Source organism: Lampetra planeri, chromosome 34 (assembly GCF_965212315.1).
Source record: "Lampetra planeri chromosome 34, kcLamPlan1.2.h2, whole genome shotgun sequence".
In the NCBI taxonomy this organism is placed as follows: domain Eukaryota; kingdom Metazoa; phylum Chordata; class Hyperoartia; order Petromyzontiformes; family Petromyzontidae; genus Lampetra; species Lampetra planeri.
Genome location: NC_136140.1, coordinates 11,627,326 through 11,643,135, shown reverse-complemented (window position 1 = coordinate 11,643,135; position 15,810 = coordinate 11,627,326). Strand labels below are relative to the sequence as shown.

The 15,810-nt window shown below is 60.3% G+C and overlaps 1 protein-coding gene across 1 annotated transcript in view; it reads right to left on the bottom strand.

The window, feature by feature from the left end:
* The window catches only part of LOC144729966 (receptor-type tyrosine-protein phosphatase gamma-like), a 455,918-nt gene that overhangs the window by 226,763 nt on the left and 213,345 nt on the right, over positions 1 to 15,810 (bottom strand). The window contains exon 4 of the mRNA XM_078610395.1: positions 2,132 to 2,311. Within this exon, the coding sequence (XP_078466521.1) occupies positions 2,132 to 2,311 (180 nt within the window). The remainder of the gene's footprint in view (positions 1 to 2,131; positions 2,312 to 15,810) is intronic.

Sequence of the window (15,810 nt, the reverse complement as noted above, 5' to 3'; positions counted from 1 at the left end):
GTCACTATGTGCATCTCTGTGTCACTCTGTGTATCTCTGTGTCACTCTGTGGATCTTTGTGTCACTCTGTGCATCTCTGTGTCACTCTATGGATCTCTGTGTCACTCTGTGCATCTCTGTGTCACTCTATGGATCTCTGTGTCACTCTGTGCATCTCTGTGTCACTCTGTGGATCTCTGTGTCACTCTGTGCATCTCTGTGTCACTCTATGGATTTCTGTGTCACTCTGTGCATCTCTGTGTCACTATGTGCATCTCTGTGTCACTCTGTGTCACTCTGTGCATCTCTGTGTCACTCTGTGTCACTCTGTGCATCTCTGTGTCACTTTGTGCATCTCTGTGTCACTCTGTGCATCTCTGTGTCACTCTATGGATCTCTGTGTCACTCTGTGCATCTCTGTGTCACTCTATGGATCTCTGTGTCACTCTGTGGATCTCTGAGTAACATTATGGAGCTCCATGAGTATCTTATGGGTCTATGCAACTCTGCGGGTCTCTGTGGAAGTCGACGAGTCTCTGTAGTAACTCAATGAGTCTCTATGGATACTCCATGTAACCCTATGTAAATCTAGGAGTCTCTGTGTAACTCTATGAGTCTACGTAGTAACTCAACGAGTATCTGCGTAACTCAATGAGTCTCCATGGATACTCCATGTGACCCTGTGGATCTCCGTGGGTCTCTGTGTAACAGCAGCATCCCTGTAAACTGACGTCACTGGCCCCGCCGGTCACGGGCTGTGGTCGTCCCCGGCATCCACCACGCCGCTCGGTTCACCGGGGCTGAGATAGCGAAGCCTGACGCTGAGAATTCCCCTCGCATTTCACTCACTTTAAGCACGCGCCAATTAACGAGGCCGTCACTGTAATGACCTGCTGACGGGGCGGGGGGGGGGGGCAGAGGGAGTGGGGGAGTGGGGGCGGGGGGACCTATCGATTTGGACCCCCCCACCCCCCATTAATTGAGCCACTCTAAGCACAATGACCTTAACGGCTCCAATAAATATGTAATAATTAAATAACCAATCGGGGACAAACTCGTGATCGTTAAAGTGGCTGCCGAGGGCTTAAAGCACGTGAAGGGGGAGGTGGGGGAGGAGGCGGAGGTCGGCGGTGGGTTTAGTTGGACCAACGACGTCGAGCAACGTCAGGGGACGCAAATCCGTCGAGACATCGTCCCTCGTGAGCCACTCGGCAGAGGGGCTGGCTGGCTGTCTGGCTGTCTGTCTGTCTGGCTGTCTGTCTGTCTGTCTGGCTGTCTGTCTGTCTGGCTGTCTGGCTGTCTGTCTGGCTGTCTGGCTGTCTGGCTGTCTGTCTGGCTGTCTGTCTGTCTGTCTGGCTGTCTGGCTGGGCGGGCGGGCCGGTCTCTCGCCTGATCCCCAACACTTTGCGTGAATGGCGAGTAGAGGCACCCACCCGCCATCGTTGCACTTTTATTTTAAAATAATCTCATATTGAAAACGAATTCCTTCATTCGAATCGCTTCTTGTTGCGTTTAGTTTGTTTGTACCGCCCCCCGCCCCCTCTCGGCACACCTCCGGATTAGCGCGGTTGGCGACGTACGGTGCGACAGAAGTTCAACATACACACATGCGTGCATCGTGTTCGTCATCAAGACACGGGGACACTCCTTGCAGGGGACAAATGAAGTCACCACACACCCACCGCTCCCATTCCACGTGCCCTGCGCACGTGGCACGTGACCACCACGTTGCTCGTTCTCTGCTCTCTAGCCTTATCCAGACCACCAACTCAAGAGATGGAGACTTTAATATCGTGGCCCTCCCAACAAGGCTGAGAGCATAGTACATGCAGTGTGGTGGTCACGTGACATGGGAGGTGTGCCTTCCTGCTATTTGTGAGCACCACCTCTGCGCACGTTTCTATGTGTGTCTGTATGTCTCTATATGAGAGTATGTGTCTCTACGTGAGTCTACGTGTCTCTACGTTAGTGTACGAGTCTCTATGAGAGTGAGTACATGTGTCTCTATGTGAGTCTACGTATCTTTACGCGAGGCTATGTGTCTCTATGTGAGTTCACGAGTCTCTATGCGAGTCTACGCGAGTCGACAACGCGAGTCTGCGCGTCTCTACGGGAACTCTGTGCGTGTCTCCGTTGGCGACGCTGCCCGCACCGGTCTTGCCCGTGTTCTTGATGAGCGTGCGAGGGCCCGTGGCGCGCTCCCATCCCTCCAGGCGCAGCGGTCCCAAGCGTCGGTCCGGCACCGCTTCCTCCGGGACCAGGTCGATGGGCGACTGCTGCGAGCCGTTGCACTCCGGGTAGCGAGACGGCCACGCCAGGACGCCTCCCTCGCCTGGGTCACGCACGCAAAGGCAAAGGTCAGAATCTGTGTTTGTACTGGAGGGGGAATCCGATGAGCTGTCAAGCTCTTTTGTCACAGATGTCCAGTGCGGGGTTAGACCATTACGACAAACAATACAAAGACACGATAGAAGTGCAACGTATAGGAAAGTTAAACACATCACTTTAACAATATATACAAATGAAACTAAACTTTAAAAAAAAATCTTGCCAGGTAATGCCAACTAAGCCATTAGCTTATTTATTAGAAGCGCATTGGCCACAAATGACAGCTCAACGAAGGGGCTTATCACCATGCAGAAATGTATAGCAGAAAATTAATGTTTAAAAATGCAGACGCATGTTTCTAAACGTGGAGGGAAACACCGCAGGACCCGGAGAAAAAAATCCACGCGACCACAGGAGAGAGACACCACAAACTCCAAATATATAGCAGCGGGCGTCAGGGTTGGGATTGAACCCCTGACCCCCTGCATACCAGGCGAGGAGATAACATCACACCACCGTGGTGCCACTTAAATAACAAAAGTAAACCATAGAAGTTCACATTGTATTGGTACATCAAGATCCCCCGTATAGCCTTAACCGACTGTTGGGGCAGGTGCTGTTTTCTTGCGAGTAGCAGCACACATGAAGAAGGCCGGACACAGCACACGAGGGGGTGGGTGGCCAGAGGCAAGCCCTGTCGCCGTTGTTTCCAGAGTGGCGATGTTTGCACATTTGAGGCTGAGTCAACCCAGGGGAGGCCCAGTACCGGTTGAGATACTCGACCTTGAGGGAAACCCAGATGATGGTGATGTTTACATACCGCACCAGCTACTCATTTAAGGCTGAGTCGATCTAGGGTAGGCCCAGGACCGGTTCAAATAATCGTCACCTGTATTGGCCGTGAGCGAGAATCGAACCCGGGTAGCCAGGTTCGTAGGTCAGCGCGCTAACCGCTCCACCACCGCTCCCCTCAGGGCTATCTGAGCGCCAGGGTAGAGCAGTCGTCTCACTCCTTTTTACAAAAGGTTTGGGCGAGTTGCTGAAATGATCCACGTGAGACACAGGACATGTTTGTACTAGTACAGGGTCTCGTCTACTTACCAACATTCGAGTTACGAACCTTCAGAGATACGAACAAATGTGTCCGTATGTCCAGTTATCTGTTCAGACCGAGAGTCATAAGTTCAACCGCCGCACAATAGATGGCTGTGGTGGCATCTACATCTGCATAACGTGTTGTTGGTGGTGGTGTTGTTCTTGGTGGTGGTGTTGGTGGTGTTGTTGTTTGTGGTATTGGTGGTTGTGTTGGTGGTGGTGTTGTTGGTGGTGGTGGTATTGGTGGTGGAATTGGTGGTGTTGGTGTTTTTGTTGTTGATGTTGTTGGTGGTGTTGTTGGTGTTGAGAGGTTATCGCTCCAAAGTAGCGGCGGAGTGGGACGCGGAGCTTTGCCTGGACACGGCCACCTCGAGCCCCCCGGAGGGGAACGGCGGCGATTCGAGATTCCAGCGAGCTCCGCTAACGGGGCCGCCCCATCCTCCTGCTCCCCCTCCTCCTGCTCCCCCTCCTCCTGCTCCCCCTCCCCCTCCTCCTGCTCCCCCTCCCCCTCCTCCTGCTCCCCCTCCCCCTCCTCCTGCTCCCCCTCCCCCTCCTCCTGCTCCCCCCTCCCCCTCCTCCTGCTCCCCCTCCTCCTGCTCCCCCTCCCCCTCCTCCTGCTCCCCCTCCCCCTCCTCCTGCTCCCCCTCCCCCTCCTCCTGCTCCCCCTCCTCCTGCTCCCCCTCCCCCTCCTCCTGCTCCCCCTCCCCCTCCTCCTGCTCCCCCTCCCCCTCCTCCTGCTCCCCCTCCTCCTGCTCCCCCTCCCCCTCCTCCTGCTTCCCCTCCCCCTCCTCCTGCTCCCCCTCCCCCTCCTCCTGCTCCCCCTCCCCCTCCTCCTGCTCCCCCTCCTCCTGCTCCCCCTCCCCCTCCTCCTGCTCCCCCTCCCCCTCCTCCTGCTCCCCCTCCCCCTCCTCCTGCTCCCCCTCCCCCTCCTCCCGCTTCCCCTCCTCCTGCTCCCCCTCCCCCTCCTCCTGCTCCCCCTCCCCCTCCTCCTGCTCCCCCTCCCCCTCCTCCTGCTCCCCCTCCCCCTCCTCCTGCTCCCCCTCCCCCTCCTCCTGCTCCCCCTCCCCCTCCTCCTGCTCCCCCTCCCCCTCCTCCTGCTCCCCCTCCCCCTCCTCCTGCTCCCCCTCCCCCTCCTCCTGCTCCCCCTCCCCCTCCTCCTGCTCCCCCTCCCCCTCCTCCTGCTCCCCCTCCCCCTCCTCCTGCTCCCCCTCCCCCTCCTCCTGCTCCCCCTCCCCCTCCTCCTGCTCCCCCTCCCCCTCCTCCTGCTCTCCCTCCCCCTCCTCCTGCTCCCCCTCCCCCTCCTCCTGCTCCCCCTCCCCCTCCTCCTGCTCCCCCTCCCCCTCCTCCTGCTCCCCCTCCCCCTCCTCCTGCTTCCCCTCCCCCTCCTCCTGCTCCCCCTCCCCCTCCTCCTGCTCCCCCTCCCCCTCCTCCTGCTCCCCCTCCCCCTCCTCCTGCTCCCCCTCCCCCTCCTCCTGCTCCCCCTCCCCCTCCTCCTGCTTCCCCTCCCCCTCCTCCTGCTCCCCCTCCCCCTCCTCCTGCTCCCCCTCCCCCTCCTCCTGCTCCCCCTCCCCCTCCTCCTGTTCCCCCTCCTCCTGCTCCCCCTCCCCCACCTCCTGCTCCCCCTCCCCCTCCTCCTGCTCCCCCTCCCCCTCCTCCTGCTCCCCCTCCTCCTGCTCCCCCTCCCCCTCCTCCTGCTCCCCCTCCTCCTGCTCCCCCTCCCCCTCCTCCACTTTCTTTTCCTCTCCCCCGTCTCCCCATCCCTCCATTTGTTCCTCCTCTGCCTCCTCATCCCCCTCTTCTCCCTGCTCCCCTCCCCCTCCCTCCCTTCCTCCCTCCCTCCCCCTCCTCCACAAAACGCTCACCGCTCAATGACTGATTGAACACAGTCATCGGTTCCCGCGCAGTCCACGTGTGTACAGGTGGACACGCGTGGACCACATTGGAACCGCGCGCGGCAGCCACGGCCGCCTCCTGCCTCGGCGTTGGGCGATGGGGAGCGGCCCGCGGGTCGCCTGGGGCCTCCGGCCTCACGCCAGGGGCCACGCAGTGGCCCCACGGCCCCACTCGCGTCCATGGCGTCCGTCTATGGGTCTCTGTGCAAGTCTATGGGTGTCTATGTGAGTCTGCGGGTTAATTTGTTTCATCCGTGGGTCTCTGTGAGTGTATGGGGTCTCCATGAGTCTGTGGGTGTGTATCCGAGTCTGCGAGTCTCGATGTGAGCCTATGGGGTGTTTATGCGAGTCTCTTCACCTGCAATGGGTCTCTTTGAATCTATGGGTCTCATCGTGAGTCTGTGCGTGTGATTCCATGGCGCTCCACGAATGTATTCGCCGCATCTCAAACGCGACTGCCCGCCACGGCCATTCGCCGGCAGCAGCATTGCAGGTGCCCGCCGCGGCGCTACTCCTGGAGCCGCCCTCTGGCTCTTCCCGTCACCCGCACGCGGACACGGAGGCCCAGCCGCTGTCTGCCGATCGACTTACGGCCGCGCGGCAATTCAGGTGCCTGTGCACGTGCGTGCGGTGAGCGGCAGTGTAGCGGTGATCACACTGCGCTACGAACCCACCCATCCCCAGCTCGATTTCCAGCTCACGGGCCAGCAACACCAGTGACGGTTATCCTAGCCGGTCGTGGACCCTCTCCTAGGTCGACTCGGCCTCAAGTGAGTCACCCGGCGCGATGTGTAAATATCGTCACTGGGGAGGGAGACAAAGGCAGCCGGGCGTGGTGCTGGCCACCCACCCCCTTGTGTTGCCGTGTTCCCGAACAGCACTAGCCCCAACAATCCATTTAGGCTATACGGGGGATTTGTTTGTGTGCGAGTGCGCTCTCTGATGCAACGGGCGCACGCGCCCACGTGGGCACGCGCACGCGCGCGCGCCCCTCTCGCACTTTTGCGTGCGCGCGGCAGATAAGATGCTTGCTCTGGTTATTAGCCTTCAGAGCCATTTTAAACCAAACTATTTTAAAGGTCCCTGATTTGCTTTAAAGACATCAAACAACAAATAAATGTCAGTAGCAGGGCCGGGCGGGCGGGAAGGGCTGGGGGTGTGGTGTGTGGGGGGGAGAGGAGAGGGTGTGGTGGTTGGTCGGCGGCAGTGGAGGAGGCGTGGAGAAGAGTGAGTGAGGCTGAGAGAGAGAGAGACGACGGGAACACACGCGGCAGGAACCATGGAAATGAAGCCGGCTCCGAGGCGACACCACGTGGTTCGCGAGCAGCATCCAAACCGCGGCGTCTGAGCGGCGCGCTGACTCCCGTGCTGATGCCCGAGAGGAGGGGAGGTCACGGCGGCGTGAGGCCTCACCAATCACTCTCGTCTTAAGCCCCCACCCCCCCCCCCTCGTTACAGGCTTGAACAGGTTGTTTCTGGTAAGATACACACACGGACAAAGGGGCACCTGCCCCCCCCCTCCTCTCCACTCGTGTGAAGGCCCGCTAACAGCACTTGCCTGTTGGGGCAAGTGCTGTTAGTGAGCACCTATGAAGGCCCGCACGGCACACAAGGGGGTGGGTGGCCAACACCACGCCCGGCCGCCTTTGTCTCCCCAGTGGCGATGTTTACACACCGCACCAGATACTAACTTAAGGCTGAGTCGACCAAGGGGAGGCCCAGGACCGGTTTAAATAATCGTCACTGGTATTGGCCGTGAGCGGGAATCGAATCCGGGTCGCCAGGTTTGTAGTACAGCACGCTGACCAATACACCACCGCTCCCCACACACTTCGACACACACAAATATCAAAACCCTGGTCATAAGCACACTGCCTAGGTATGGGAAACTCTCCACTCTCTCCACAACTGCTCCATCGCCAATGGGGAGCTGAGGGGGTGGATTGTTTGGAAGCACAACATACCCAGGCAGGTACTTGGTTTTGGTGTGGCTGATGGCAAGGCACCACCTCTTAGTGGCACACTTCAGGTTCAGCAGCAGCGCCTCCATCATCTCCTCTGAGTGAGCAGCAATCACCAGATCATCGGCATACATAACGTGGTTGACCAATAGGGAGCCATCCCTCGACTGCACCCGGACATCGATCAGCCTCCCGTTGTACCTGTACCAGATGGAAATTCCTTCGGTACAGGCATAGCAAGCTTCTCGAATTACGTGATTAAAGATTATGATGTTAAATAATGTGGGAACTGGAGGACATGCCTGTCGCACCCCTACTTGAACAGGGAATGGCTCTGACTGCTGGCCACGTAGCTTTACCCGGGCCCACTCACCATCATGGAGGCCCTTAAAGATCGTGAGCAGAGAGTCAGGGACTCCGAAAGCACGAAGTACTGCCCACAACCCTGGCCTACTGATGGTATCATAGGCCTTGACCAGGTCAATAAAGCAGAGATGTAGGTCTTGTTGGAATTCCATACACCTCTGCTGTAGCAGGCGGACAGAGCCCAACGTGCTCTGAAACCACATTGGGCTCTGAAAGCCTCTCCTCAGCGTGCCTAGCAAGCCGATGTTAAATCATTATTGCCAAGACCTTTCCATGCACACTGAGAAGAGACGCCCCTATAGATGTGACAATCTGTGCCGTCGCCCCTCTTAAAGAGGTGGATCACCAGGGAATCCTTCCAATCCTGCGGAACCCGTCCATACATACCGACAAACACACACACATCGACACACACCCTCACCGACACTTCGACAGGCACGCGCCTCCTCAAACGCGAGCACACACGATTACCTCTCGATTAAGACAAGGCTAATAAATCAGAGAACGAAAATGACAGAAAATGAATTAAGAGACTTGGAACAAATTAAACGATCCTAATGGCGTGAGCGCCACAGCAGACACGACGATCACAATTACCCAGGCGCGTGGCCCAGCGCCTGGGTAATTGTGATCGGAAACTGAGAGCGGTGCTCGCTCGTCACCGCCGTGCAGTTTCATGCACGTGGCCAAAACAGCACACAAACAGATCCGAACTTTAACGACTCATCAATCAGAATATAAATCTGTTCCACCCACACCACTCCCCCCACTCACAGCCTCCTCCACCCACACCACTCCCCCCCCCACTCACAGTCCCCTCCACCCACACCACTCCCCCCCCCCACTCACAGTCCCCTCCACCCACACCACTCCCCCCCCCCCACTCACAGTCCCCTCCACCCACACCACTCCCCCCCCCACTCACAGTCCCCTCCACCCACACCACTCCCCCCCACTCACAGTCTCCTCCACCCACACCACTCCCCCCCCCCCCACTCACAGTCCCTCCACCCATTCCACTCCCCCCCCCACTCACAGTCCCCTCCACCCACACCACTCCCCCCCCCACTCACAGTCTCCTCCACCGACATCACTCCCCCCCCCACTCACAGTCCCCTCCACCCATTCCACTCCCCCCCCCACTCACAGTCCCCTCCACCCACACCACTCCCCCCCCCCACTCACAGTCTCCTCCACCCACACCACTCCCCCCCCCCCCACTCACAGTCCCCTCCACCCACACCACTCCCCCCCCACTCACAGTCCCCTCCACCCACACCACTCCCCCCCCCACTCACAGTCCCCTCCACCCACACCACTCCCCCCCCCCACTCACAGTCCCCTCCACCCACACCACTCCCCCCCCCACTCACAGTCCCCTCCACCCACACCACTCCCCCCCCCCACTCACAGTCCCCTCCACCCACACCACTCCCTCCCCCCCCCACTCACAGTCCCCTCCACCCACACCACTCCCCCCCCCCCACTCACAGTCCCCTCCACCCACACCACTCCCCCCCCCCCACTCACAGTCTCCTCCACCCACACCACTCCCCCCACTCACAGTCCCCTCCACCCACACCACTCCCCCCCCCACTCACAGTCTCCTCCACCCACACCACTCCCCCCCCCCCACTCACAGTCCCCCTCCACCCACACCACTCCCCCCCCACTCACAGTCCCCTCCACCCACACCACTCCCCCCCCCCCCCCACTCACAGTCCCCTCCACCCACACCACTCCCCCCCCACTCACAGTCCCCTCCACCCACACCACCCCCCCCCCCCACTCACAATCTCCTCCACCCACACCACTCCCCCCCCCCACTCACAGTCCCCTCCACCCACACCACTCCCCCCCCCCCCCACTCACAGTCCCCTCCACCCACACCACTCCCCCCCCCCCCCACTCACAGTCCCCTCCACCCACACCACTCCCCCCCCCACTCACAGTCCCCTCCACCCACACCACTCCCCCCCCCACTCACAGTCTCCTCCACCCACACCACTCCCCCCCCCCACTCACAGTCCCCCTCCACCCACACCACTCCCCCCCCACTCACAGTCCCCTCCACCCACACCACTCCCCCCCCCCCCACTCACAGTCCCCTCCACCCACACCACTCCCCCCCCACTCACAGTCCCCTCCACCCACACCACTCCCCCCCCCACTCACAATCTCCTCCACCCACACCACCCCCCCCCCACTCACAGTCTCCTCCACCCACACCACTCCCCCCCCCACTCACAGTCCCCTCCACCCACACCACTCCCCCCCCCCACTCACAGTCCCCTCCACCCACACCACTCCCCCCCCCACTCACAATCTCCTCCACCCACACCACTCCCCCCCCCCCACTCACAGTCCCCTCCACCCACACCACTCCCCCCCCACTCACAGTCCCCTCCACCCACACCACTCCCCCCCCCCACTCACAATCTCCTCCACCCACACCACCCCCCCCCCACTCACAGTCTCCTCCACCCACACCACTCCCCCCCCCCCACTCACAGTCCCCTCCACCCACACCACTCCCCCCCCCCACTCACAGTCCCCTCCACCCACACCACTCCCCCCCCCACTCACAGTCCCCTCCACCCACACCACTCCCCCCCCCCACTCACAGTCCCCTCCACCCACACCACTCCCCCCCCCACTCACAATCTCCTCCACCCACACCACTCCCCCCCCCCACTCACAGTCCCCTCCACCCACACCACTCCCCCCCCCCCACTCACAGTCCCCTCCACCCACACCACTCCCCCCCCACTCAGTCCCCTCCACCCACACCACTCCCCCCCCCCCACTCACAGTCCCCTCCACCCACACCACTCCCCCCCCCCCCACTCACAGTCTCCTCCACCCACACCACTCCCCCCCCCCCACTCACAGTCCCTCCACCCACACCACTCCCCCCCCCACTCACAGTCTCCTCCACCCACACCACTCCCCCCCCCCCACTCACAGTCCCCTCCACCCACACCACTCCCCCCCCACTCACAGTCCCCTCCACCCACACCACTCCCCCCCCCCCCACTCACAGTCCCCTCCACCCACACCACTCCCCCCCCACTCACAGTCCCCTCCACCCACACCACTCCCCCCCCCACTCACAATCTCCTCCACCCACACCACTCCCCCCCCCCCACTCACAGTCCCCTCCACCCACACCACTCCCCCCCCCCACTCACAGTCCCCTCCACCCACACCACTCCCCCCCCACTCAGTCCCCTCCACCCACACCACTCCCCCCCCCCCCCCACTCACAGTCCCCTCCACCCACACCACTCCCCCCCCCCCACTCATAGTCCCCTCCACCCACACCACTCCCCCCACTCACAGTGTCCTGCTTCACATTGTGAACGTTGTGGGTTCACTCTCCAACACGCCGGAGCACTGAAGCGGTCACTAATTGGCACGTTTTGTTTACGTGACAAACCTTACTAGTTGGCTGTGTCGGGTGGTGGACGGTTAACGACACACTTATATTGACGCGATCTAACCCAAAACACCGTTAACATGGCTAAACATGGAGCATTCTGCATTGGCACGTCCGCTGTGGTCACCATTCAGCCACCGCGGCAGACCGAGTCGCTCCGTGTCCCGCGCCCTGCGCTCCTCACACCTCCTCACACCTCCCCGCTCGCCCCTCACCACATCTCCTCTCCGGCGTTCTCCAGCACTTGCCCACAACTTCCCTGCATCTCTCTTCTCCGTTCTTTCCCGATCGCCACTCCGTCTGCCCCCCCCCCCGCCCCCCGCCGTGTGCCCCCTCGTCTCTCACCCCCCCCCTTCACAGCTCAGTGGAGCGACGCGGAGTGCGGAGTGAGGGTGACCCAGCCGCAGTAACGAGGCACGCAGCTCCTGGTGCCCGCATGAACATTCGCGATTAACTCCACCCCCCTCCTCCCTCTAATCCCCCCCCACCACCACCCCATCAGGGCGTCACGTCCCTGATGCAGAGCCACTCACTTACTCGGTCTCGTCACTATCACGACGATGCCATGACAACGTGGGGATTCAAGGCGCCCAATTGCATAGTAATCATAGAGGAGAGGGAGTCAGTGACAGGTGCCTGTCACTTTGTGTGTGTGTGTCTACGGGTCCCTATGTAGGGGATACGGATCTCTACGTGAGCCTCTGGGTCAGAACTGCATGTCAATCTACGGGTCTCTATGTGAGTCCATATGTCTGGACTTGAACAGGCGGCAGGGAGTTGCAGACTAAACGAGGTATCTTGAAAATGGACAATACGATTTGGTGGTTGATACGTAACGGGATTGGGAGCCAGTGGAGGGATCGGGGGCTTGGGGTGATGGTGATGCTTGGGGTGATGGTGATGCTTGGGGTGATGGTGATGCTTGGGGTGATGGTGATGCTTGGGGTGATGGTGATGCTTGGGGTGATGGTGATGCTTGGGGTGATAGTGATGCTTGGGGTGATGGTGATGCTTGGGGTGATGGTGATGCTGTGCAATGGCCCAGCAGTGCCATTTTAGACCGCGTGTGAAATCGGGAGCTTCAAAATTTGGGAGGTGAAGTATTGACGAGTTGGGGGATGAGGGAGAGAGTTGCAAAAGTCGAGTCGTGTTTTCGAGATGAGGGTCTCAGCGGGAGCTGGTGAAGACAACGGGCGATGCGGGAGGTGCTGCGCGGACGGGGAGGTCGAGAGCCCGGGGACCAATGACAGCTCCAAGGTGCCGCTCTCTCTCTCATGTCAGTTTAGGGGGTGCTGCTGGGGTCGTGAGCCCACGACCTCCACGGGCCTTACGTCCGCGCTCGCTCCGCGGGGCTTCCGCACTCCGCACACAGAAGCCGAACGCTGGCGGCGATTCCGAGCCTCATCAATAAATCACTCCGATTAAAAACGACACGCACTCGTGGCCTGCACGGGGCCCGCTCGGGGCGCACGTGGGGCCCACGTGGGGCACCGCCGGCTCGACAACACCCGATCCTCTGTGGGGGCCCAGAGCACCCTGAGACCATCAACTCACTACATTTGAGATTCCGGGTTAATCACAACTCAGTCGAAGTGCATATATGTGTCTCTCTGTACGTGTGTCGGTCTCTATGCGAGTTAATGTTTTTCTATGCGAGTCTGTTGGCCTTAATGTAAGTTTATGAGGGGTCTCTCTGTGTGAGTCGATGGGTCTCTCTGTGTGAGTCTATGGGTCTTCTTGTGAGTTTATGGGTCTCTATGTGAGTCTATGGATCTCCGTGTGAGTGACTGGTGACTTAGCTGACATTGTTGACACGCTACGATCGGTTTTGATCACAGACGGCGGCTGAAACCCAGGTTCGAACCCAGCGTCTCTGACCTCTTAACCGCCATCTGACCACCTCTTCCAATCTGAAAGTACTGGAGTCGCACTGGGGTTCCACTGGGTTCCCATTGAGATTCCATTGGGGTCCCACTGGGGTCCCACTACGGTCCCACTGAGGTCCCTGCGCCTTCCACGCCGCGCCGGCAAGGGGCGAGGGACCAGGCCTTGGTTGGGGGCCGCGTTGGGACAATTTCAAATTTTCAGCCACTGCGGCTAACGCAGACACGGGACCCGCGTGCTTGGCGAGAGCCCGGGTGGGGGGAGGGTGTGGGGGGGGGGGGTCAAAGAGGGGGGCTGGGTGGGGGGGGCTGGGTGGGGGGCTGGGTGAGGGGGGCTGGGTGGGGGGGGTAACAAACTGCCGCGCTCCTTCACGCACCGCGCCTCGAGCAAATGGCAACACAAGCCCCGGCCCAAGACAAGAGGGTCCGGGAAATACTAAATAAATCACGCAACTAAAATGAAACGTGAAAATGTCACCGCTTAAAATGTCTCGCCCGTAACGTATCGCCGCGACTTTTGTTTATTTTATGCTAACAATTTTTTATTTATTCCCGTAGATGTTTATGGCGCATCTTTACATCGCTCACCCCCCCTCCTCCTCCTCCTCCTCTCCCTCCTGCTCCAGTTTGCTGAAGCGTAAAATTACATCGGGGGGCCACGTGCGCGCGTTAAACTGTGCCCCGCGCGCACGTGCAAGCGCACGCGCAAAGACAAAGATCCCCTGTGTAGCCTTGAACAGACCGTTGGGGCAAGTGCTGTTCGCGAGTAGCACCTGTGAAGGCCTACGCGGCACACGAGGGGGGGTTGGGTGGCCAGCACCACGCCCGACCGCCTTTGTCTCCCCAGTGGCGATGTTTTTTACACCGCACCAGGTACTCATTTGAGGCTGAGTCGACCTAGGGGAGGCCCAGAATCGGTTCAGATAATCGTCACTGGTGTTGGTGGCCGTGAGCGGGAATCGAACCTGGGTCGCCAGATTCGTGAGGCAGCACGCTAACCGCTACGCAGCACGCGCGCGCACACGCACACACGCACACGCACACACACACACACACGCACGCACATACACACACGCACACACGCACACACACACGCACACACGCACACGCACACACGCACACACACACACGCACACACGCACACACACACACGCACGCACACACGCACACACGCACACACGCGCACACACGCACACACGCGCACACACGCACACACACACACACGCACACGCACACACACACGCACACACGCACACACACGCACACACGCACACACACACACACGCACACACGCACACACGCACACACACGCACACACACGCACACACACACACGCACACACGCACACGCACCCACACGCACACGCACACACACACACGCACACGCGCACACACGCACACACGCACACACACACAAGCACATGCACACACGCACACACACGCACCAGCGCACACACACACACACGCACGCACGCACACACACGCACACACACGCACACACACACACACCAGCGCACACGCACACACACGCACGCACGCACACACACACACGCACACACACACACGCACGCACACACGCGCACACGCACACACGCACACGCGCACACGCACACACACACACACACAAGCACACACGCACACGCACACGCACGCACACACACACACGCTCACACACGCACACACACACACGCACACACACGCACACACACACACGCACGCACATGCACACACACGCACGCGCGCACAAACACACACACGCACACACACACACGCACACACGCACACGCGCACACGCACGCACACACACACACACGTACGCACATACACGCACACACACACGCACGCGCGCACACACACACGCGCACACACACACACATACACACGCACACACACGCACACGCACACGGACGCACACACACACACGCACACACACACGCACACACACACACGAACACACACACGCACACACACGCACACACACACGCACACACACACGGACGCACACACGCACGCACACACGCACACACACACACGCACACACACACACGCACACACACACACGCACACACACACGGACTCACGCACGCACGCACACACCCGCTCACACACACCCGCGTGCAGCTGGCTGTAGATTGTGCACGCGCAGGTGCGCCCACACGCTCGCCTGCGTGAAGGTGAGCGCCGGTGAGTGACAGTGAAGCGCAGCGGGGTGCGCGCGGTCACTCGACCATGCAGGGCGTGCATATGCGCGGATGTGAACTGCGTGCGTGCGTATGTATATGTGCGTGTGTGACTGTGTGCGTGTGTGCGTGTGGATACGTGTGGGGAGCGGTGGTGTAGCGGTTAGCGCGCTGCGCTACGAACCTGGCGACCCGGGTACGATTCCCGCTCACGGCTAACACCAGTGACGATTATCTGAACCCGTCCTGGGCCTCCCCTAGGTCGACTCAGCCTCAAACGAGTACCTGGTGCGATGTGTAAACATCGTGACTCGGGAGACAAAGGCGGCCAGGCGTGGGTGTTGGACACCCACCCCCTCGTGTGCCGTGCCGGTCTTCATAGATGCTCACAAACGACACTTGCTCCCGCAGTCTGTTGAGGCTACACGGGGAATCTTTGCCTTTTGTATGTTCCTGTGTGTGTATGTCCGTTTTGTGCGCACCTATGTGCCGCGTGGCCAGTGCCGCGTGCAGTCAACATCGGCGCTCGGAAGACAACGGAGGCCGGCCACGTGGTGATGCCAACACGTCAACACCCACGTGAGCCGCGCGCCGTCCTTCACTAGGTGCTACTCGCGAGCCGCACTTGCCCCCGACAGCCTGTCCAGGCTGTACGGGGGATCTGTGTCTTTGTTTTAGTTCGACGTGT